We start from the raw sequence: 25,830 nt of genomic DNA on the forward strand, positions 1-25,830 counted from the left end.
CAAAACCTTAAAAACAACAACAACAACAACAACAACAACAACAACAAAACCAAAGGGTGAGGGGGACACCTGTGTGGCTCAGTGAGTTAAAGGTCCAAATTTGGCTCAGATCATGATCTTATGGTTTGTGAGTTTGAACCCCACGTCAGGCTCTGTACTGGTGATGTGGAGCCTGCTTGGGATTCTCTCTCTCTCACTTCTCTCTCTGCCCCTTCCCCACTTGCACGCTTTCTCTCTCAAAATACATAAATAAATAAAAACTTAAAAAAGGAAAGAAAGAAGAAGCAGTAGCATCAAGTTAGCTCAAGGGCAAAAGCATCTCTTTTTACATCTCTGGAGCACACCTCGGCTTAGTCCAGGAAAATGGAAAAACTAGCCTCGCAGAATTATTTTCCTTTGTCAGCTCTGTAAATCAACGGAAAAGTTGAAAATCAGTGGGCATCTTCTTCACTGTTTGTGGTACCAGAATTCCATATTCTTCTGCTAAATTCATGTTATAGCAGTAAAGTTAAAATAAAAATATGTGTGTTGGGGTAAGATAAACCTGGGTGGGAAGCTCAACTTTTACACTTGCTACCAAGATATACTTGGACTGGTTATTTTACCTTCTTGAGCCTTAGTTTCCCTTTCTGAAAAGGTAATAATCATGCTTGCACACAAGGCTTTATAAACATAGTAAATACTTAGACAATGCTAACCATTTTTTAAAAAGATTTTATTTTTAAGTAATCTCTATACTCAACGTGGGGCTCAAACTCACAACCTCAAGATCAAGAGTCACATGCTCCACTGACTGAATCAGCCAGGCATCCCTAGAAAATGGTAGCCATTTTAATTAATAATAATCAAGAGTAATCGGCATTGACTGACAAAAAGGAGAAAGAAAGGTCTCTGTGCTTCAGCTACCCACTGGATTTGCTTAAGAACATGAACAGTCTACTTAGGCCAGTCTGTACACTTCATGAATAGAAATAAAGACAAATTGAGGCTCTGATACCACACTTTGCCTAGTCCCCAAATAAATTGCCCATTCAGAGCCGTGTCATCTCTGAGCCTTGCTACATAAACAGTAATCTTTTAGGGTTTATGGTCAGTCAGATAAATGTAGAAGTACTAATAACACCAAGTTCTTTTGGGAGATCAACAATCTAAGAAATGAAGATCTATGTCTAGAATCACACATGACTTTATATGAAGGAAAGTCTAGAAAGGACACTTCAGGATGAAAAGTATTTCAGGAACAGTCTTGAGCAGGTCATTAAAAAAAAATTTTTTTTTTTTTTTTTTTGCCTGAAATTCTAATGGGAGATTTGAACTAGGTAACCTCTAAAGTTTCTGATTATCTTTTTTAAAAATTTTTCTTTTAATGTTTATTTTTATTTTTGAGAGAGACAGGAAGAGCGTGAGCGGGGGAGGGGCAGAGAGAGAGGGAAACAGAATCCGAAGCAGGCCCCAGGCTCTGAGCTGTCACCACAGACCCCCAACTCAGGGCTCAAACTCACACTGTAAGATCATGACCTGGGCCAAAGTCAGATGCTTAACTGACTGAGCCACCCAGGTACCCCTAAAATTTCTGCTTTTCTAAAACTCTCTGATTTGTGTCTAGATCTTATCTTTTTTGGAAAACCATTAACTGTAGACTAAATGCAATAGAGAATGGTAAGTTGAAGAAGAAAGGGCTGTAGAGTCCAATAGACCTTGTTGAAATTCTCAACTCTCAAAAGTTTGATAATAGCAAATTTGCTAGTTATTAGAAGAACTAATGATAATATGTTGTTAAAACACAAAATGCAACTGAGTACATTTGAAGATCTAATAATAAGTGATGCATGAATCAGGCAACATCTCATCTAGCAAGCAGAGATGCTCTGAGAAGTTGTACCAAATGGGAGGATTCATAGGCAGGAGGGTAGAGCAAAGGAGTTATTAACAAAACATAAGTAAGGATGGTTTCAGGCAGGTCAAGTTTCTTTGGGGAAGAAGGGACGGAAAGCGTTTTTATCATGGTGATTGCCTCACTAATGCTGATGAAGAAATTTCAGATTGACTCTTAAAAAGTCACATTTAAAAAAATTTTTTTTTGATGTTTATTTATTTATTTTTGAGTGAGAGACAGAGAAAGAACGAGCTGGGGAGGGGCAGAGAAAGAGGGAGAGAGAGAACCCCAAGCAGGCTCCGCACTGTCAGCACAGAGCCCGATGTGGGACTCTATCTCATGAACTGTGAGAGCATGACCTGAGCTGAAATCAAGAGTCTGAGGCTTGACTGACTGAGCCACCCAGATGCCCCTAAAAAGTTACATTTTTAGGAGAGGTCAAAACTATAATTAAGTCTTGATTTGCCATCATGGGTGGGGAGCAAATGACTCCATTTGGGGCTTATGTTTTTTTTTTTTTTTTAACAATATAAAAAAGTACTTGGCACTTGTAGATGTTCAATAAATGCAAGAAAAAAATTATGATTATTACTGGGACTAGGACTAATTAATACATCTGATTAATCATTAAGAAAATATCACATGTTAGCAGCCGCCAAAACTATTATGATTGGAAACATCTGTTATGGAAATTTTAACATGAGGTTTTTCTAACAGAGTATCATATTAGGAGAAGCTTTGAAATATACCATGATTCGGTGCCTGGGTAGCTCAGTCAATTAAGTGTCTGACTCTTGATTTTGGCTCAGGTGAAGATCTCTCGGTCATGAAATCAAGTCCCGCGTCGAGCTCCACACTGGGCATGGAGTCTGCTTGGGTTTCTCTCTCCCTCTCCCCAACTCCTTAAGAAAATTAAAATAAAATAAAATCTACCATAATTCACATCACATGTCTTCCCGGGATAAATAAATATATGGTACAAAATCAACCCACTTTGAAAGTGTTAATCATGCAATTGTTATTACAAAAGGGCTCAACTGCATAATTAAATCAAACATTTAAAACCTGTAGCTAGTAAGGCATAAAATTTTGCCCTGAAAATTTTAGCAATTGAATTCTAAAGCAGATTGAAAATTTTTGTGAAGTTTTACCAAGCTGAAGAAAATCTGGAACAATTCCTCTTTCTGCCTAGAGATGATCTTACTCTAAGAACAAAATACCAAGAATTACATCATTCAGAAGAAGACCTAGATGGCAAGCTAGGAGGTTGACAGATATGTGGAGAGGAGAGGGGTACTTGAACTTGCAACCTATGGAGAAAGCATATCAGATTTGATCATTTCTAAAATCTAGGACAAGAGTAGCATTAGATCTGGGGTATATGTGTGAATGGAATCTTTGTTCTACAGAGATCGAGACACGTGTATCCTGTTTGTTTCTTCATGGATCTTTTGCATCAATGAAGTACAGTTTGAACAATAGGGGAATATGGAGGCTAGTGTTTCAAATTATAACATAGTTGAAATGTTTCTCTAATAGGCCCATCTTAGTGATAGCAGTGTCTAGGACATTTAAAATTTTTATGTTTAATGCTTAAAATTTTTTAATGTAATTTATAACTTAAAAATATATGAACAATGCAAAATGAAGATAATGAAAACCTCTAGTAATCTTGCACTGTAGAGTTAGCAGCTGCTAATAGTTTGGTGAAAGATTTCCAGATTGTTCCCATTCGGGGCTATTATAAGATGATGCCACAAAGAACATCCTGCTTCATAAATCATTGTGCAACTAGTAAGTACTTCTGGCTAGAAATAAGCTTGCTGGTCAGAGAATGTACAGCAAAAGTTGACCAATGTAAAAAAAATTTTTTTTAATGTTTACTTTTGAAGGAGAGAGAGAGAGAGAGAGAGAGAGACAGAGCATGAGTGGAAGAGGGGCAGAGAGAGAGAGAGGGAGACACAGAATCCAAAGCAGGCTCCAGGCTCCAAGCTGTCAGCACAGAGCCTGATGCAGGGCTCAAACCCACGAGCTGTGAGATCATGACCTGAACTGAGGTCAAGACACCGAACCAACTGAGCCACCGAAGCACTCCAAAAAGTTGGCTAGTATTATGTCTACCAATAGTGTGTAAAAGTGCTTAACATATTTTTAATATCCTTCATGTTAGCAATCATGAATAAAACTAGTCAGGACCTGGGGTGCATGCCTGGCTCAGGAGGAGGAGCATGTGACTCTTGATCTTGGGGTTGTAAGTTTGAGCCCCACGTTGGGAGCAGAAATTACTTAAAAATAAAATCTTCAAAAAAAAGTAGTCAGAACCTGAGTTTCCATCCTTTTCTAAAAAATAATTTTAAAGAGGTCCTGAAGGGAAATCTGAAGTATCATTAGTATTGAATGACAACTGCATTTCATTGTGTACGGGTTTTTTTTTTTTTTTTTTTTTGTAGCTGTCTAGCTTCACCCGAATGTTGGCTCTAGAAGATTTTATTCTGCTGGCCAGTGGAACAGAGTCAGTAGAAAATGACACTTTCAAAACTCTGAGTACCTTGAAGACCTTGGAACTCTGGAAAAATAAGTTAAGACGAGTCCCCAGGGTTCTGCCAGCCAGTCTTGAAGTGTTAAAACTAAATGAGAATTCAATAAATGTCCTACACGGATCTGATTTTGAAGGACTGAAGAAATTAAAAATCCTTGAACTTAAAAACAATCTGATCTCTTCTCTCTCTCCCAGCACACTCTCTTCTTTGATCAGTTTGCAGAGTTTGATGTTGGATGGCAACATTATCGAATCTGTAGCTGGACCACTGGTACTTCCCCACCTGAAAAGTATGAGCCTGGAGAATAATAAACTGCATCTTATACCAGCTAGCTTCTTTGCTTCTCTTCAGGCTTTGCAATTTCTCAGTGTCAGTGGTAATTTTCTGACTAAAATTCCTATTAATCTGCCCAAATCCCTGCTCTCTTTAAAAATGGAGAGAAACCAGCTCAAAGTGGTAAGGTTTCGAGACATGAGACACTTGGAGAATCTTTCCCACCTTTATCTGTCAGAAAACTCACTCTCCTCCATTGATGGGGCACAGATCCTTGCCAATTTAACTACTCTTGAGTTGTCCCAAAACCAGGTTCAAACGTTGCCCCTTAAACTACCAGCAAGGCTACAAAAACTAGATATTAGCAATAATCTGATTCAGAGAGTTACAGCCCAAGACTTCCAGGACCTCCGAGACCTGAAACACTTGTTTCTGGACAACAACATTGTCAGCTTGTTCGAAGCTGGAGCCCTGCAGATGTGTTCCCAGCTCTCCAACCTGGCCCTGGAACAGAACCTGCTGTTGTCTATACCTCTAAGGTAAGGGAGAGTTCTCACTTATGTTGACTCCTTTTAACGTTTTCTGAAGATTGGGGCAATTAAGCACAGCATACAAGCAAGAAAAACAGAGCAAACGTAAATGATCTGATCAAGGCTATCCAAGGGTTCCAGGGTAGAGGTTTTAGACGGGCTTTTGGAATCCCCAGCCCTCTAACTGAATCTGCACTAACTTAATTGCTCTCACCTGTCAGACAAGACACCAACAGGGGCGATCTGTATTTGAAAATATACGACGCCACTTTGGCGGAGTATGCTAACAAACATAATATGGGGATGGTATTTGTAAAAATGTATTTTGGTTTTTAAGCATGTGGCCTGAGATCCAGCAACAGGTACACAGCCACTAGCGAAGCAAGGATATGTAAAAGAAATGAGAGGGAAGTTTAGTAAAATATTTTTAAAAGCATTGAAATAGTAGCTATGAAAAAAATCAGAAGTGTATAATCTCATCTTGTATTTACTTGGAATTCTGTTTTTGGGAGACTCGTTTTCTTCTCAGGGCTGTGATCTTTAAAGGACTTAATCCTGGTTCTGCTTCTAACTGTGTCTGCCTGTGGGTGTGTGAGTCCATTTGGGGTGTCTTACCTTGTGTTCTCGGTTGTCTCCTCAGTTCTCTCTCTCACAAACATGCATACACACACACTCCTGCACATATGGACACAAACACATACATATCCTCATACTCTGACACTTAATTTCTCTTTCCAAATATCCCTCCCTCTGTGCCCAACCCACCATCCTGTTCCCCCACCCAGTCATAACTATGACTAATGTACATGTTGACATTAATTGATGCTTTTTATGTAAACTTTATTACATGTTCTACATTTGTAAAGTAGATAATAAAGTAGAAGAATAAAGCCCTATTATTCTCGTAAAAAGATGTTATGTTATTTATTATATGTGCCTGTCAGTGGACTCGTTTTCCTTTTGGTGCTTTATAGGAAAAAAAGGCATCTTGCTCTGTTGATTATCATTATCAAATTGCTTGTAATTAATATACCAACTTCTGGCTTCTGTAAGACCCTATGGCACTCAATTTACTTATCTGCATTGCTAGTTACAATAAACAACTTTTTTTATGAATGAAAAAGGGAAAAATTATCTTTGATATGTACAGATGTTCATTTTTTTCTTTAAAAAGATTTTTTTAATGTTCATTTTTGAGAGAGAGAAAGACAGACAGAGTGAGCACGAGTGGGAGAGGGGCAGAGAGAGAGGAAGTCACAGAATCCAAAGCAGGCTCTAGGCTCTGAGCTGTCAGCACAGAGTCCGACACGGGGCTTGAACTCACAGACTGTGAGATCATGTCCTGAGCCGAAGTCAGACACTTAACCGACTAGCCACCCAGGCTCCCCCAGATGTTCATTTTTTCTAGTTGAAAAAAAGAAGTTTGTTATATAGTATGGTAACTGTACCCAATGCAAAACATGAAAAAATGATTTATCCAATGGAAATCAAGATTTTAAAATATTCAGGGTTATTTGAAATTAAGCAATTTCTTTTAATGTATAAGCGTATGCATACATACAATTAATTTACTTCAACAAATAAGTTTTGAGTGTTTTCCTTGTGCCAGGCACTTTACCAGGCACTTGAGATACACCAGTGCAACAAAAATAAAACTTCTTGTTCTATACAGCTTAAATTCTAGCAGGGAAAGAGTAACCATAAACACAAGGTGTACGTATATAACATTTACATGGTGTTAGGTGTTATAGTTAGCAACAACAAAAAAGGGTGGCTGGTTGCCATTTGAAATAGGGTAAGCATGGTAACCCTCACAAAAATGTAAGCTTTGAGCAAAGACTGGAAGGAGGTGAGGGATTTAGCTGTGAAGCTGTTTGGGGGTGGGGGTGGGGGAGGAAAGTGTTCTAGACAGAAGAGCTGATACAAAAGCCATAAAGAACATGCCTGCAGTGTGTCAAGACTCTAATACTTGTAATTTCAGTCATTTCTCTACTGTATTTCAAGCCTTACTTTCTATCACTATATGCCCCTTTTCCAAGAAAAAACAAATCACATATAGACTAAAAACTCATGAAAGAGATTGGGGAATGACTCTCTTGTCAAGGATTCTCAGTGGGCTGTAACAGCCATGGCAAAACTGTGAATCCAGGGGACTTCTCTATTCAGGTAGCTTTTAGAAAGCATTTGGCTAAGTAATCCTGCTAAGTTTAATGAGTGAAAAGTAGCTTAATTATTTACTCCCGCCAGGGCATTTGTGTGTTTAATAAGTGACTACAGAAAGCACAACGCTTTTACCCAATGGAGTGTATAATAGAATTGCAAGCCTGAGCTAGCCATAATTCTTGAATCTGACTCCACATTACAATTATCTGGAGAACTTTAAAAAAGCATACTTAGGCCCAGACCTCACTTCAAGCCAATTAAAGCAGATACCCAAGAGTTTTTGACCAGGCATCAGCATTTTTAAAAAGCTCCCAAGATCAATTTAATGTGCAGCCAGGGTTGAGAAGTAATGGGCAAGAATAATGGGGCAAAGGACATGAGATGAGACTGGGCTTTTCCTATGAGGATTAACTTAAGCATCACAGCTATCTACTTTGTCAAAGAACTTGGCCAGCTGTGAGAGCAATCTGCTTCTTGTGGAAAGTGATTTTTAAATTCTCCATCACCCCCCACCTCCCCAGCTTTTCTTTGAATTGGAAAGTGTGAATGACCCAGAAAAGGTTCTCTGTGGTTTTCCTCCCATAAAGCATTAAAACACAGTACGATCTGTTGTTTTTGTTTTTTTTTTAATTTCTGAATGTTAAGACTTTTATCCACAAGCTTAAAACAGGACACTTTTTATTTTCATGGGTTTTATTCATACACAAAATTGTACTTTAAAATTCAGTTTTGTATTAATAAACTATAAACACAGGCAACCTGTTACTAGTTGCTAACCTAACCTAATTTGTTGCTTAGTTGCTAGCTATGTATCCTACCACAAATCACAAACCCCTTCTTTTGCCGACCATCCTCCATTCTACATTGTACCAAGGAAGTAACAGTGGATGTTTTCAGGTGCACATATATTCAAATATCTACTACTTTTGCCTCAATACATTATTCGAAATAGAAAATAATACCTAGGGGCTGCTGGGTGGCTCATTCAAACACCCAACATCTGCTCAGATCATGATCCCACGATTCGTGAGTTCAAGCTCCACGATGGGCTCCGAGCTGACAGCTTAGAGCCTGGAGCCTGCTTCAGATTGTGTCTCCCTCTCTCTCTGCCCCTCCCCCACTTGTGATCTCTCTCTCTCTCTCTCTCTCTCTCTCTCTCTCTCTTTCAAAAACAAATTAATAACCATTTAAAAAAAAGAAAAAATAATACCTAACATAACATTAAGTACTGACTAAACCAGCAGTGAGTTCATATATGCATGTTATTTCCGATTACTCTTTACAACAAACCTGCGAATGTACGTACATTTTTTAAACTATTATTTTACAGATTACAACATTAAGGTTAGGAGGTATCAAGAAACTTGCTCAAAATCGCATCGTCAGTAAGTGGTGGAGTCAAGATCAAACACAGTAGTCTAACTCCAGAGTCAGGGAATTTTAGCCACCACGCGAGATTTACCCACCTCTGAGATTTACTCTGCTATAAACAATATATTATACTACTTAAAACTTAGAATGCCCAAGACCTGGGTCTCACTTTTGCTGCTTTTCATTTCACCAATCTGTAGCTCAGTGAACAAATATAAGTCACATCACCTTTTCTTTATCCACAATTTGGATAATTCAAATCCAGAATAGCTTTCTACAACCTAACACAGGCATAGCATTTTACCTTACTTACACTCAGGTGCCATCTACTGGTAAAATGGGGTGTACCCCTTTTTACTTTAAAAAGCCACAGACCCAAAGAACAAACAGCATTTTTAGAAACATGTTTGTCTTAAAATCAGGGAAACTTTTTGAGCATAAATCAGACTTATAAAGACAAAGTATATCAAAGCAATAAATGACCACCCTAAGTTCACAAAATCAGGACATTAGTGATTTCTCTTACAGTGTCATTTTGGTTATAATGTCCATAGAAACACAGAAGAAAAAAAAAAAGGAAGAGCAGGTATAAGTTTTAGATACCCACCCTAGAACTGTTCATTATATTTGTTTAAAAGAAAACTTGGCTTTCTCATTTTCATTAGCTAACATTTATTATGTGACTTCCGTGTATTAGGCACTTTCATCTATAGGGTGGAAAATCAGAAACTTTAAGCCAAATAACTTACCTGAAGTTGCGTACTGGTAAAAAGAATGGCCAAAGTTAGAACTCAAGTCTTAATTAGTAGACTGGACTCTTTGGTTTACTTTATCATATCTTTCCTCAATTTCTCTCCCTTGTACTCTGAAGGGTAATAGTGTCTTGCTTACTGCTACACCATCTGCTAATAGTCCATATTTCCTTGGGGAAAAAAGCTATACGTAAGATTTTCTGTATAACTTTTAGGGATGTACCTTATGTCAGTTGGTATGTACATAAAATACATTGTCTTGGGGACTGACTTCAAATTAAATTTAACTATCAAACTGTTGGCGCTCCTGGGTGGTGCAGCCGGTTAAGCGTCAGACTCTTTTTTTTTTTTTTTTTCCCCAATATATGAAATTTATTGTCAAATTGGTTTCCATACAACACCCAGTGCTCATCCCAATAAGCGTCCGACTCTTGATCTCAACTCAGGTTCCTGAGTGCAAGCCCCGCATTGGGCTCTGCACTGATGGCCCAGAGCCTACTTGGGATTCTGTCTCTCCTTCTCTCTGCCCCTCCCCCACTTGTTCCTCTCTCTCTCTCTCTCTCTCTCTCTCTCTGTCTCTCTCAAAATACATAAAATTTAAATAAAATAAAAAATAAATGTTATATAAATTTAACTATCAACTGTTAAAATGAAAGAAGTGATTTTTCCCTGGTAAGTTCATCTACTTTTTAAGGTAAACTTTATTCCAACTAAGGCGACAACACTTTAAATAAATAATCAAAATCACAAATACTTATATATGTATATTCACTGTACAGTTTAGGATATTAACATAAAATATACAATCATCATATAACCGGGACCACCACAATAAATGTCACTGAATACTAAAAGACATGAGTGCACACTCAGGGGGTTCACACTCTATGGAAATAGCATCTGGAAATAGGAGAATATGAAGCTGTTGAGTAGCAGAAAAATTTTCAGGTTCACAATTGGGCTTCTGTTTTTTGTTTTTTTTACTTTTTATCAATAAGCATTAGCATGACATTTTTCACATTGGTATCCACAGTGAAAAACTTTTTTTTTCCTGATTATAGAGCAGTACCTGTTCAAGACTGAAAACTTCATCTGTTGAAAAATGAAATATCATCCAAGAATTGCTCAACAAGAGCCTATGTCTAGACATAATTTGTTTTTATGTATTTGAGATCATTTAATTTTGTTTTTTTTTTCTATTTTTTCCATTGAACATTATAGAGTATTTTTCTCTCCCTTTACCCTTTCTACTTTTTCTGAGTATCACTATGGACCTAAGGAATCTTAATTTTTTCAGTGTGTTATGATCATTTCAAGTTGCTAGTCTCTTTTGATTCTCAAATTGCTCCAAATTTGTCTAGTGGGTGCCCCTCCAAGGTGGTCCCTGTGTTCATGAGACCCGATTCCATTATTTCTCTTAAAAATTTTTTTAATGTTTATTTATTTTTGAGAGAGAGAGCTGGTGAGTGAGTGAGTACATGTGTGCCTGAGAGCTAGGGAAGGGCAGAGAGAGAGGGAGAGAGAGAATCCCAAGTAGGCTGTGCACTGTCAGGGCAGAGCTGAATGCAGAGCTTGATCCCACAAACCGTGAGATCATGACCTGAGATGAAATCAAGTGTCTGGTGGTGCTCCTCCATTATTTCTCTTTTTTAAAAATTGAGGTCAAATACACATACAACTTGCTTAACCATTTTTAACTGTCCAGTTCAGTAAAATACCTTCTTATTGTTATGTAATTGGTCTCCAGAACTTTTTCATTTTGCAAAACTGAAACTCCACACTCATGAAGCAACTCCCTGTTTCCCCCTCTCCCAGCCTCTGACAACCACCATTATACTTTCTATTTCTATGAATTTGACTTCCCTAGAAATCTCATATAAGTGGAACTATAGTAGTTGTCTTTTTTGTGCTAGGCTTTTTTCGCTTAGCATAACGTCCTCAAGGTTTATCCATGTTGTAGAATGTATCAGAATTGCCTTTGGTTTTTTTGTTTTGTTTTGTTTTGTTTGTTTTTTGTTTTGGGTTTTTTTCATTTTTTAGTTTGTTTTTTAATGTTTTTTAATGTTTATTTTTGAGAGAGAGAGACAGAGTGTGAGCGGGGGAAGGACAGAGAGAGGGCGACAGAATCCAAAGCAGGCTCCTGGCTCTGAGCTGTCAGCACAGAGCCTGACACGGGGCTTGAATTCATGAACTGAGCTCAAGTCAGGGCACTTAACCTACAGAGCCACCCAGGTGCCCCGGAATTTCCTTCCTTTGTAAGGCTGACTATTCCATTGTATGTACATCTTGTATTTTGCCTATCAATTCATGGTCAATGTACATTTGGATTGCTTCCACATTTTAGCTATTGTGAATTTAATATGGGTGAATAACATGTAAATAATGTACAAGATTATTTAATATGTAAATATCTCTTTGAGACCAATCATGCTTTCAATTCTTTTGAGTATGTACCCAGAAATGGAATTGCTGGATCATGGGGTAATTCTATTTTTAATTTTGGGGGGAAGCACCATACTGTTTTCCATAGCGACTACACCATTTTACATTGCCTCCTACAGTGCACAAAGGTTCCAATTTCTCCATATCCTCATCAACACTTGTTATATTCTGGATTTTTGATAGCAGCCATGCTGATGGATATTGCTTATCTTTGAATATGTCATTGCATTCTGGCTCAGATGTTCTAGCTTACCTTGCTCCAGACATAGAATAAGCCATTTCTCTAAGAAGCCTTGCTTCTTTTAAGTGGAAACTGGAATTCTGAAATTAAGATCTGGGTGTTCAGTGTGCTATGCTATTGGAATAGCATTACCATTAGAGTGTAACTTTATTTCTAGATCCTTCCAGTATGCAGAATTAGGAAATATGTATTTTTAAGCTATGAATTCATATTAAAATCTCCAATTCACATTTAACATTAGAGGGTTTTTCTTATTTTATATTTGCATATCTTCTTTTACAATGAAATCTTGGTTCCTAATGATATGAATATACTTACTGATTTGTTTTGTATTAGAGCATTCATTTAAAAAGTTTCAAAATTTCATTACTAGGTGGTGTTAATAATAAGCATGCTAAGAGAAGTTTCCTTGCAGATCCTTTTGTCCCTAGTGTCTAAGGCTTAGATATACCCACCAAGGATATTTAGTCAGAGTACTTTTTCTTTCCTTTATGGGTTATACACCAACATAAACATTGATTAATTAGATATGTTTGTTTCTGTTTGTATTCAGTTTTAGGGCTTGTTTTTGCTTTGCCATTTTTGTTTTGTGAACATGTAAAACATTAATATGATTCAGAAGTTAAAACCATATGCAAACACTTCCTATAAGTAACCAGTTTTATTCACTTCTGGTTTATCATTCTTTTTTCCCCCAAACATAAGCAAATATATGGACATGTATTTTTATTTCCCTCTTACACATACTGTACATACTATTCTACTTTTTGCTTTTTCCCCTTAACCATACTTTCTGGAAATCATTTTGTAGTAATTCATAGGAATGAGTCCCTTCCTTTTTAAAGACTGCATAGTAGTTTTTTACTGTTGTATTTGGTTGTTTCCAATCATTTTGTATTATAAGTAATACCATAATAAACACATATATGCTGTTTTATATTTGTGAACCGTATATGTAGAAGTGAGATTTCTGGGTTGAAGGGTGAATACACAGGTTATTTCTTTAGGCTTTGCTGAATTCTCCTCCATAGGGGCTATGCTACTTTAGTCTCTGTGTATGAGAATGTCTGTTCCTTCACAGCTTTGCCCACAGAATGTGTTGCTAGAAATTAAGATTTTTACCAATCTGGTAGGTGAGAAATGGCATCTCTCTGTGGTTTTATTTTTCATTTCTCTATTTTGAGTATGGTTGAAGACTTCAGGGCTTTGCTTTTCTGTGGTTTGGTTTTTCTTTTAATTTATTTTGAGAGAGAGAGAGAGAGAGAGCTCATATGGGCTAGAGGTAGAGAGAGAGGGAGACACAGAATCTGAAGCAGGCTCCAGGCTCTGAGCTGTCAGCACAGAAACCGATACAGGCTTTGAATTCACGAGCTATGAGATCATGACCTAAGCTGAAGTTGGACACTTAACCGACTGAGCCACCAGGTGCCACACTTTGTCTGGGTTTTAAGGTGCAGATATTTTCCCCCAGTTTATAATTTATCTTCTGACTTTGCATATGTCTTTTGCTATAAACAATTTCTTTTTTTTTTTAATTATGTTTAATGTCATTGATTCATTGATCTTTTATAGCTTCTGGATTTTCAAGCCATAGTTAGAAAAGCTTTCTCATAGAATTAGTACTTCAAAAATGATATAAGTATATGATTTTTATTGTCACATAAGTTTATTATCTCTTAATTTACATATTAGGAGACATTAGTCTATCCTTTTTTTGCTGTTATAAGTATAATTAAATATGTGACAAACATGTTTGCAAATAAATCTGTTTGCTTCTGTTATCTCCTAGTTGAAAGGTATGACATTATTTAAATTTGATACATAGTACCAAATTGTTTCCAAAATGGTACCAATTTAAACTCCCACAATAGAGTTTAAGTTCTTACCTTACAACCTCTTCAGCAGCAATAAATATAAAAATTTAAAACCAGGGTGCCTGGGTGACTCTGTTGGTTAAGCACCTGGGTCTTGATGATCTTTTGATTTTGGCTCAGGTCATGATCTTATGGTTTCATGAGTTTGAGCCCCACATCGGGCTCCTCACTGTGGGTGCCCACCCTCTCTCTCAAAATAAATACACACTAAAAAAAAATTAACCAAAGCCATGTTCTAATTTCATATATAAAACATTGCATCACTTTTTCATTGCCTTTTATATTCATGAAGAACAACACTTTTTCATGTTTTTATTCAATACTTTTTTTCTTGTATAAATTATGGATTCGTGGCCTTTGCTACCTAAAAAATTGGGAACTTTTTTTCTTATCAATTTGTTTCTGTGATCCTATTTGACAACAAAAGAAATTAAAGAGTTTTATGGCTAGGAACCAGAAAACTCAGAGGGTTAGAAAACAAGACCTATGAGAAAGGGTTAAAGACCTATACATAAGACTTAATTTTTCAAAACAAGTCTTGTTTTCTAGCTTCAAACAGGACATGGTGGTACAGAAAAGGCTGGTGTTGCTCAGTCCAGGTTGCCTAGGTAGTTATGGAATGTTGATCATGGCTTCCTCTCACATCCTGTTTCCATACTTTTGCAGGCTTCCAGGGACCTTAGCCAGGCTGGACCTCAAAGGCAATGCCATCCAGGATATTACTGAGAGGGACCTCAAGGATCTGAAGCAGCTTCAGGTTCTAAACCTTAGGAATAACAAGATTTCTGCCTTAGACCTCAAAGCCTTGGAGGGGTTGCCTCGCCTCAGACATCTGTATCTGGATGGAAATCCGTGGAATTGTACCTGTAGTCTCATAAGAGCGAGGGAGATCCTGAAGGCCAAGGGCACAGATGTGAAGGGGGGACAATGTGCTGCACCAGCAGAACGACAAGGGGAAAGCTGGATGTCCTCCAAGAAGATCATGAGACAATGTGAGCATCAACTACATCTAACCGAGAAAAACAAAGAAACCAAAAAGAAATCAAAACCAGAAGAGCACTCCAGCATCAGAATCAACATGGATGATGATTATTATGATTATGAAATAGATTAAGTATGAGCTTTGCCTACAGGTTAGAAAAAAATTTTTTTCTAATAGACTTCATTTTAGAGCAATTTTAGGTTCATAGCGTAGTTGAGACCAAGATATAGAGAGTTCCCATATACCCCCTATCTCCACACATGTATAGACTCCCCCATTGCAAAATCCCCCTTCAAAGTGGAACATTTATTACAATTGATGAACCTACATTGACACATCATCATCAACTGAAGTCCATAGTTTACGTGAGGGTTCACTCTTGGAGGCATACATTCTGGGGACCTGGACAAATGTATGACAACATGTGTCCATCATAAGAGTGGCAGAGTAGTTTCACTGACTTAAAAATGCTCTGTGCTCCAGATGAAGTTTTATAGCGTTCAATCTCTTAAGCAGAAATATACAATAAATTTAGATACGCAAGAGTCTTTTTTGTAAGGTTTTTTTTTTTTTAAAGAATGAAATCAGAGGGGCACCTGGGTGGCTCAGTCAGTTAAGCGTCTGACTTAGCTCAGGTCATGATCTCACGGTCCGTGAGTTCGAGCCCCGTGTGGGGCTCTGTGCTGAGGCTCAGAGCCTGTGCTCAGAGCTTGGAGCCTGCTTTGGATTCTGTGTCTCCCTCTCTTTCTGACCCTCCCCCATTCATGCTCTGTCTCTCTCTGTCTCAAAAATAAATAAACATTAAAAAAAATTAAAAAAAAAAGAATGAAATCAGAGTTGAAGTAAATTGAGGTGGGGGGAGGAAAGGAGAAAGGGACAATGGTAAAAAGATATAAGATTCCTTCCACTTAAAAGGTAATTAGTGTTTTATACTGAAATCTACACAAATAATAATGCCAAATAAATTGCCATCTCACTAACTTCCTGCAAATAGAGTAGCTCATTTTTTCACATAAGATGTTGACTTTTGTATATGAAGCTGATGCCTGCAGGTCTACGCTACTGGCTTTTGACTGTAAGCAATAGAGACATACTCCAACTCAAGCAAGCAAGAAAGTATTAGAAAGATTGGGAATAGCCCACAGAATCAAAGGAAAACTGAAGAATCTGGGAAGAACGGGGATCAGAACTGCTCCAGGGCCCCAGACAGAATGATGTAATGGAGAGGCCCTCAGCTTGTTCGAGGTTCTCTGTGCAGAATGAAGAGCTCTTGCTATTACCAGTGTTCGCTTCCCTCTTCTCAAGAGTCATATCCTCAGAAGGAGAGGCTAATTGGCTTAACTTGGGTCACATGTTCATCCCTGCTAAGGGACAGTAGGCCTTGTGGGACAGTCTTATCAAGACCAAAGGGAAACCAAAAAAAGGGAAAGATAAACTGGCACCTTAAATATTACAGATGTCCCTATAATGGCCTCCCTGAAAAGAGTTGTGTTTTGAGTTACAGTCTGTTTTCCCTGAGTTGACCACAATCCCACACTGCCTTCCTTTTGATGAACTGCATACTTTTGAGAATTGCCTGTCTGGTCATAGAGGTGTGACTATAGAATAATTTTTTTAATCAGTATTTTTTCTATCAATCTACTAGCAATCTTTTTCTATCAATCTACTTGTAAATAAAATCTACAGGCATATAAATCTGAAACCCCATCTAAATTGGCTCCTTTCCTAATTAGTAAGATTTACCTATTGCAGCATTTTACAAAGACTTCCATCAAAATGCTTCTAAAGGCAGAGAAAGGAAATAGTAGAGATTGAGTGGATGAGTAATATGCCCACCAGAAGCTTGAACTTTCACCAAAGTGTCATGTTTTAAAATTTTGTGCAGAATTTGTATTACTTGCTTTATGTCCACATTTTCTTCTCCCAAAATCTTTATGAAATTGACATTCCTTGGAAAAGAGCCCTATTTTTATTGTGGCTTCTAGAACTCCTTGGCATAGTGACAGGTTTCCCAACAACATAAAGCACAGAAGTACAGAAATAAAGGAACTCTTACGTGATTTTCCTTGTTATGGTGTGGGTTTCAACTCTTGTGATGTGTCTGACCTATAATTCTAAGAAAAACCAGTGATTTGTGATATGTAATAATATATAACCACTACCATTGCCTGGGTATTAATAATCAGAATTTCCAAGCTATGAGGGCCTTGAGAAAGAATCTTAGCCTTTTACAGATGTGAGAGCCAGTCTCATAGGGGTGAAGTCACTGTCAGGTTCACGAACATAGAAACTGGCAGAACTAGGGGTGTGCCTGGGTGGCTCAGTCAGTTAAGCTTCTGAGATTTCGGCTCAGGTCATCATCTCATGGTTCTTGGGATTGAGCCCGGCATTGGGCTCTGAACTGACAGAGAGGAGCCTTCTTGGGATTCTCTCTCTCTCCCTCTCTCTCTGCCCCTCCCCCACTCTCTCCATCAAAATAAATAAATAAACTTAGAAAAAAGAAAGTGGGAGAACTGGAACTTGATTGCACCTGGGTTTTTTGTTTTTGTTTGTTTTGTTTTGTTTTGTTTTTTTACTTCCATTCAATACTCCTACTACAGAATTTGCTGTAAGATTCACTTAGGACACACTTTACTCACAATGTCCAGAATAGTAAAATGTTCCATAAAGTATGTGTATTTATTTGCTCTGGTGGCCATAACAAAATACTATGGCTAGGTGGCTTAAACAACAGAAATTCATTTTCTCACAATTCTGGAGGTTTAGAAAGCCCAAGATTAAGATGTCATCAGGGTTGATTTCTAGTGAGGCCTCTCTTCCTACGTTGTAGACCACTGTCTTCTTGCTGTGTGCACACACATGGAAAAAGATCTTTCCTGTCTCTTCTTCTTGTAAGGATACTGGTCCTATTGGATTAGGGCCCCACCCTTAAGACCTCATTTAATGTTAATTATCTCCCTAAAAGTCCTATCTCCAAATCCAATCATATTGGGGGTTAGGGCTTAACATAAGGATCTTGGGGGACACAATTTAGTCCATAACAGTATATATATATAGATAGATAGATAGATAGATAGATCAGTATATATATATACTGATCTACTTACCTATTTACCTATACTATCTATCTCAGTTTGGGGTTCTTGATTAAGTTTATTGATATCTTTACAGAAAAAAGAAAAAGAAATAAGAAAAAGGAAAGAGTGGGGAGAACAAAGTAGAAAAGGATCAGGAAATTTTAAGGCCCAATTATCGCACATTTATACTTATGTAGAGATTTTTAAAAATCAGATATTTAGTTGCTAATCTGAGAAGACAGCTAGCGGGCAAGGTTGAGATATAAGGCAGGTGAAACTTAGAAAGAAGAGTGAAATATAGATTGTGAGATAATGCTTCATGATCCTGGAAGACAGGTGTAGGTTGAGTGTTTTGGATTTGGAGAAGGGGCAGTCATCCTGGGCACAAGGGTACATTTAATATCTGAAAAAAGGGATTACTTTGTGGTAGATAAGGAAAAGGGGAGATTAATGTCCAGAGACTAGTTTTTCCTTTTACCTTTTAGTGCCACTGTCTCCTCATCTGTAAAATGGGGATTGTAGTATACCTCCTAGCGTTCTTTTGAATTAAACCTATATGGAAGAAAAACATTTCCTTAATTGCCCCCATAATTTGCAAATCCTCTTGTCTCTCCAAATGGAGACATTGTTCTATACCTCAGAGGCCAATCACACAGTAGCATATGCAAATGCCTCGCCCCCCCCCCCCCCCCCCCCCCGTTATGCAGTGGATAGCATGTGTCCATACTGAAGGCATTTTTCTTCTCTCACTGCTTTCCTTCTCCCTTTTCAAATCATGCCTGCTTAGACCTTCCAAGAGTCAGAACCGAGCCACTGCCTGGTCAATACTCTCCTACTGTGACTGTTCTCTTGGTAATACAAATCCTGGTTGAAGCCTTTAAATTGCCCCCTGCAAGGGCTTGATTGGTCTTTGATGAAAGACTAGTCTTCTACTCACCCTTGGAAAAGGGAGTGAGAAAAACGGAAATGAATAAATAGCTGAAATGAATGATCTGAAAAGAAGGCACTGAAGCTCCTTTCTAGAACATGCACATGGTCACATGCAAATGTACTACTTTTATCAGAGCTGATATTCTCATTCAGGAGCATACTTAGTGTCTACTTAGAAATACTCAGAATTTACCAACTTTGAAGAGTTTTTCCTCACAGACTTTATAACTTTCTGTTACACAATATGTGCAATAGCAAGAACTTTGGACTTGCCTTCTTGTGATGTGTAGGCTTTCTGTTAATGCCTTTGCAAAGGGGCTCACAAGTTTCAAATTTTCTGCTTTGTTGCACCTCTGAATCTCTTCCCTTACTTCATGGTTCATGGATGTTCTGGTTTTAGATGACAAAGATGTCTCTAAGGCCAATGCTCAGAAAACTCTCCTTTCTCTAAAGAAGTTCTTTTTTTTAATAGTTGTTCACTATGTCCCCTTATCAAATAATGCTCTGATATTGAGGCTGTAGCCAAAAATTCTGGTAAAACAACCATGCGGGGGTGGGGGTGGGGAAGGTTGGAAGAGGGTCGGTTGACATTTAATGCTTTCATCCCTTTTAATTTTTTCATTCCTTTTAAATACAGGTTATACAGATTTCACCAGCCCTGAGAAACAGAATAATCAGTATGTTTTTAAAGCTCTACTTTGCCAGAGGTCACGGTTCAGTTATATCACCCATCATTTAGTTAATTAGACATTTTGCTCTTAGCTGAATTTGCTTAAACAAATATGCACACAAATGAAAAACTACTATCTTTACAAATCAACCAAAAACTCAATGTTTCTCCATCATATAATTGTGTAGTGAATGTTAAAACTTGGATTCTTGCCAGCTTATTAGTCTGAAACCTCAGGGAATGTGTAAAAGTGCTCCCAAAGCGCAATTTTGTAAGAATGAACTTCGTGGAACTTCCTGGTATCATTCCAGTAATAATAATGGATTATCTTAACAGTTTGATTTTGTAACATTACTAGCATCGTCTCTGAGCTCAAGGATTACCTTTATTCCAGATGGTATCTGTTTTTGACAGGGAAGAGCTCCAATGATGGATTTCTTTATGTTTTTCCTCTAAGGTAGAATACTGTTCCAATATTCTCTATAGGCTGTCACAAAACACTGTTTTTAGGAACCCAATACAGAGGATTTTATTTAATAGCCATTATTCAACTTCTAAAACTGTCACTGACCATTGCCTCTCAAGTATTTGCATCCCAGTCTATCTTGGTTTCATAAAATACCTAGTGTATCATCATTCCTTCCCACCTGCTCTCTCCCCACAACACAAACTCCCCACAGGCTGCCCCACCCAGTGTTGGATCATTGTTATTCAGACTTCTAGTACTCATTTCTGCTTTAGGATTAACTTATCAACCACTTTTTTTAAAAGAATCACAAATGCCAGGGCGCCTGGGTGGCTCAGTCGGTTAAGTGTCTGACTTCAGCTTAGGTCATGACCTCACGGCTTGTGGGTTCAAGCCCCGCATCAGGCTCTGTGCTGACAGCTCAGAGCCTGGAGCCTGCTTTGGATTCTGTGTCTCCCTCTCTCTCTGTCCCTCTCCCACTCGTGCTCTGTCTCTCTCTCTCTCAAAAATAAACAAACATTTAAAAAAATTTAAAAAAAAAGAATCACAAATGCCACTGAAAATAAAACTGTCTGACAGACAATAAAGGTCCATGTATTACATGAAAAGTAATCCATGATAATTCTTCCCTTGGAAATGTGATGGAATTTCAAAATGGGATTCCTGTGTTAAAGGTTATGTGTATTTTTAATTATAATCGATAATATCAGATCATTTTACAAATATTACCTCCTCCAAATGTATCAACTCATCAGCAATGTTTTTAGATACCTGTTTCTGCCTGGTCATCATCATTTACCCTCAGTCTTTACTTTTTGCCCAACTGATGAATGAAAAAACAGTACCTCATTGTTTTGATTTTCACTTTACTGACTACTTGTGAGGTTGAGCATATTTTTATATGTTTGTTAGCCTTTGCATTTCCTCTTCTGTTGGTGATCTGTTCACTGTGCCCATTTTATTTTTTAATATGTATTTATTTTCAAGAGAGAGTGAGAGATCAAGCAGGGGAGGGGCAGATAGAGAAGGAGACACATAACGTGAAGCAAGCTCCAGGCTCTGAGCTATCAGCACAGAGCCCAATGTGGGGCTTGAACCATGAACCGCAAGATCATGACCTGAGCCAAAGTCAGATGCTGAACCCACCGAGCCACCCAGGCACTCCAGGTTGGTCAACTTTTAAGGTAAATGACCTAAGAGTACATATTTGTACAATTCATGCACAAATGAATGTGGCCGTGTTCTAATAACTTTTTAAAAACTCATAGTTGACTTATAGTTTATGATTCACCATGTAAGGAGCTTGGAAGTTGTCAATCTGTTGCAACCACAAATAAAAAAGCTGAATGAACTGAAAATCAACAACTCTTTTTTGATCCAGAAGAGAAAGCGAGATCCCAATTAGAGAGCCAGGTGAATGCAGAGAATCACAGGAGCAGAAAGCCCTGAGCAGAGGCCTCTGCAGGAACCTGTGCTATGGCAGAAAAATCTGACCTGTGATGGATAATTGCTAGAGGCTCAGAGTGGACAAGTCTGAGAATTAAAAGCTCTGGAGGGGCTGGCAGACACAGGAGGTCCCCCACACTTAGGTAAGCTTCACCTTCAGGAACTCAACCAGGTTCTCCAGTGAATATTAGGGGGAAAAAAATCTCCTCATGCTTCTGACAGCAGGAGGAGAAAAAGAGCCATTTTGAAAAATGCCAGAGCATTCTGTTCTTCTTAACAGGGGTACTCTCAAGAGAAACTATTTTACCACAGTCTAAATTATTGGGGTTTTATCCAATCTAGGGGGAAGGGAAATACCCAACGCCAGCCCTGTCTAGTCATCCTGGCCCACATAAGACGGGGGGTGGATTAGGGAACTGAAAAATACTTGCGAGTTCACAGACCAGAGGCACAAGGCTCACTAAAAGACTGAGATCTGATCATAGGATTGCAGAACGCTTCCCACCCTCTGCACCTTGACACCACATTACTAAAGGACTGTTCCTTCCACCCAGTACATCATGTCCAATCACCAAATAAAAATTACAAGGCATTCTAAATGGCAAACAAAAACAAAAACAAAAACCCAAAAAACAGTTTGAAGAGAGAGAGCAAGCATCAGAACCTGACTGAGATATAACGAGGATGTCGAGGTGACATATCAAAATGTCATACACTTGGAATCACAGCATGCTTGTCCCCATAATGTTTGAGACTTACCATATTTCTGAGGCTGTAGAATTCTTTCTGCATTTATCTGTCCCTGGTAGAACTTGGGTGGTGGGAATTATGCTTAAGAAGTTCAAAATTTATATTACACTTTATTTATATGAACACCTAACATTCCTAAAAGTGCCACATTCATTGCTTTTTTTCTTTTTTTTTGCAAGTGACAAAATTAGAAATTCTTTTTTTTTTTAATTTTTTTTTTAACGTTTATTTATCTTTGGGACAGAGAGAGACAGAGCATGAATGGGGGAGGGGCAGAGAGAGAGGGAGACACAGAATCGAAGCAGGCTCCAGGCTCTGAGCCATCAGCCCAGAGCCCGACACAGGGCTCGAACTCACGGACTGCAAGATCGTGACCTGAGCTGAAGTCAGACACCCAACCGACTGAGCCACCCAGGTGCCCCAGAAATTCTTTAGAAAAGAGACAAGTCCTTAAGCTTTGGATTGAATGGATATACATAATAAGATAATATGTTTTCCTATTGTTCCAGAATTGTGGCAGAAAACAACAGGCATCAAATCAAACCTCCTACTTTTTTATTTTTAATTTTTTTCAGCTTATTTATTTTAAGAGAGACTGAGACAGTGCGTGCAGGGGAGGGGCAGAGAAAGAGGGAGAGAGAGACTTCCAAGCAGATGCTGCACCGCAGTGCAGAGCCAGACGCAGAGCTCGCACTCACAAAAATGAGATCACGACCTGAGCCGAAACCAAGAGTCGGACGCTCAACCAACCGAGCCACCCTGGTGCCCCCAAATCCAGCTCCTTCTAAGGGCAGAGAAGTAGCTGGAATTTGACACTTCCATTCTCAGCCTACTGAAAGATGGCAAAGAAGAAAAGGGGGGAGCCCCTGCCTATCTCCTTTCAGGAGGCTGAACATTTTGAAGTCAAGAGACCTGTTACCCTACCTACGGTTACTCTTGGAGGAAAAAAACAAACAATTGAGGACAGGAGGCAGGGTCTGCATGTTGGGGGTGGTGGTGGTGGGATACTGTCAGACAGAAATGGAGCTAGAACCCCTTTGCTTAAGTTTGCAATTCAAGGAAGTACAAAAGTTGCAGCCTGCATGTGCCTGCAGACCTGAGAGCTGACCATGGAGAGATGAGACTGATGCCTCTAGTCTTGCCAGAAGTGGCAAACATTGGGGCATAGAGGTGAGTAGAACAGAGAAATGTAGCCGTGTGTGTGTGTGTGTGTGTGTGTGTGTGTGTGTGTGTGTGTAGGGGGCTGTCCCTTGGAATACACAGCCAAATTTCAGAAGGATGCTGGTGCCTGAAGAGCTTCCTTAGCAGAGCATCCCGTAGTCACATAAATGGCAATGGCTAGTGAGGAAGAAGACTGCAGGCTTTCCTGGTCACCACCTTTCCTCTCTCCCTCCTCTTTGTCCATCACCAGACAGAGGGACCGGAGAGATGTAGAAGGGAGTGAAGGGCGTGCCTGGTGCTTAGCCCTTACTTCCCCTGGCTGAACTGCCAAAGGGAGAAAAACTTTGACATGGACATGAGATTCCAGTTTCTTTTTTTAACGTTTATTTTTGAGAGACAGAGAGAGAGAGAGACAGAGCATGAGCAGGGGAGGGGCAGAGAGAGAGGAAGACATAGAATCTGAAGCTGGCTACAGGCTCTGAGCCGTCAGCACAGAGTCCGATATGGGGCTTGAACCCATGAACAGGTTCGAATTCACGAATCATGAGATCATGACCTGAGCCGAAGTCGGACGCTTAACCGACTGAGCCACCCAGGTGCCCCTCCAGTTTCAAAATAAAGTGAAGTGATGGGAGCCTGGATGGTTCAGTCGGTTGTGTCCCACTTCATCTCAGGTCATGATCTCACGGCTTGTGAGTTTGAGCCCCGTGTCGGGCTCTGTACTGACAGCTCAGAGCCTGGAGCCTGCTTTGGATTCTGTCTCTCTCTCTCTCTCTCCAAAATAAATGAACATTAAAACTCTCAAACATCTCTTAAAAATAAATAAATAAAATGAAGTGAGTCTTGGACAATGAGACTAGTCCAAAAAGTGACAATGACTGAAACACTAAGGTATGTGGCCAAGAAGTTAACAGATGTTTCCCGTGGGAAAAAGGGCTTGAGAGAACAAAGACTAGGTAGGCATTACAAAAATGCAATTATTTTATACATGCTATATGCAACATGCAATATTATATATATAAATATCTATCTATATTTTTATATATATTTATATATATATTCACATTGAACAACCCAGGTTTAGCTGTGCAGGTTCACTCCTACTGGATTTTTTTTTGATACATTTTTTTGATAAATGTATTTTCTCTTCTTTATGATTTTCTTAATAACATTTTCTTTTTCTCTAGCTTACTTTATTATGAGAATAAGGGATATGATACATATAACATACAAAATATGTGTTAATCCAGTGTTTGTACTACTGGTAGGGCTTCTGGTCAACAGTATGCTGTTAATAGGTTTTGGGGGAGTCAAAAGTTATATGAGGATTTTTGATTGAGGGGAGGGGAGTTTTGGCAGCCTAACCCACTATATTCCTCAAGGGTAAACTGAATATGAAAATGGAAAGTGTAATAAGTAGAGCCATGAAATTTGCAAACAGTGGTGAGATTTACAAGGAAGAAATGACTTCAGGCTAGGAGATCAAGAGAATTTTCACTGAGGACGTGGCCTGTACGATGATGCTCGGGAAATGGGTTGGGGCTCGGGCAACACCTACTTGGGAAACAGGGATTAAGGAGAAGGCAAGAGAGCAAAGGGGGCAGAAAAGGTACAGAACTCCTGCAGGTACGGAATTGGCCTGGAGGAATACTTTGTGGTCCAGATGGGCTGGAACAGGAGCCTGTGTGAAGGGGATGATGTCACTGCATGGGCAATTTCCACCAGAGAGAGGTGGTTACTCAGGTCGCTCATGCTGGTAGTCGGCGATCGCGTGCTGAACGAACAAAACAATAAACTGACTGGATTGCCAGGCCGTGGAACCCCCTTTTCTGTATTAAGCAATGGACAGCCAGTAAAGATTCCACTTAGAGGGGGAGGACATGGGCAGAACTATGTTTCAAGAGCACTCCTAAAGATCCTCATTCACATTTTGGGAAGAATTAGCCTCAGGTACAAGGTTTGACTAAAGAACAGGAGCAGGACCTCCGTAAGGCGCACGCTTCTGTCTTCCGTACCCCTCCTTTCCAGGACCCTCGTTGACCCCCAACATCAGCACTTGCTGAAGGCTACCTTCTGTTCCTAGGTTCTTTCTGGAGTTTGCAATGTAATGTAATCCAGTTGGGCCACTTTTATCCCTTAGAAACCGTTTCTGGCGGGGCCGTGCGAGGAGACAGGCAGTAGAAGACGCCCAAGGCCTCGAGGGACGCGGAGTGCCTGAGGTGGCCCATTCCAACCTTGAAGACAAGTGCCTTTCTGTCGAGTCCTGCGGGCAAGGGTTGGCGGCGT

General features: G+C 39.1%; 1 protein-coding gene across 1 annotated transcript; it reads left to right on the forward strand.

The window, feature by feature from the left end:
- Window positions 1-4,326: 4,326 nt before the first annotated feature.
- LOC125916889 (nephrocan-like) lies at window positions 4,327-15,580 on the forward strand (the record flags this gene model as incomplete). The annotated part of the gene is made up of 2 exons (XM_049623146.1): window positions 4,327-5,228; window positions 14,729-15,580. Coding segments are annotated over 2 exons (1,350 nt in total), but the record flags the coding sequence as incomplete, so codon positions are not given.
- Window positions 15,581-25,830: the final 10,250 nt, after the last annotated feature.

This window comes from Panthera uncia, unplaced genomic scaffold (genome assembly GCF_023721935.1).
Source record: "Panthera uncia isolate 11264 unplaced genomic scaffold, Puncia_PCG_1.0 HiC_scaffold_1293, whole genome shotgun sequence".
NCBI classification, from domain to species: Eukaryota; Metazoa; Chordata; class Mammalia; order Carnivora; family Felidae; genus Panthera; species Panthera uncia.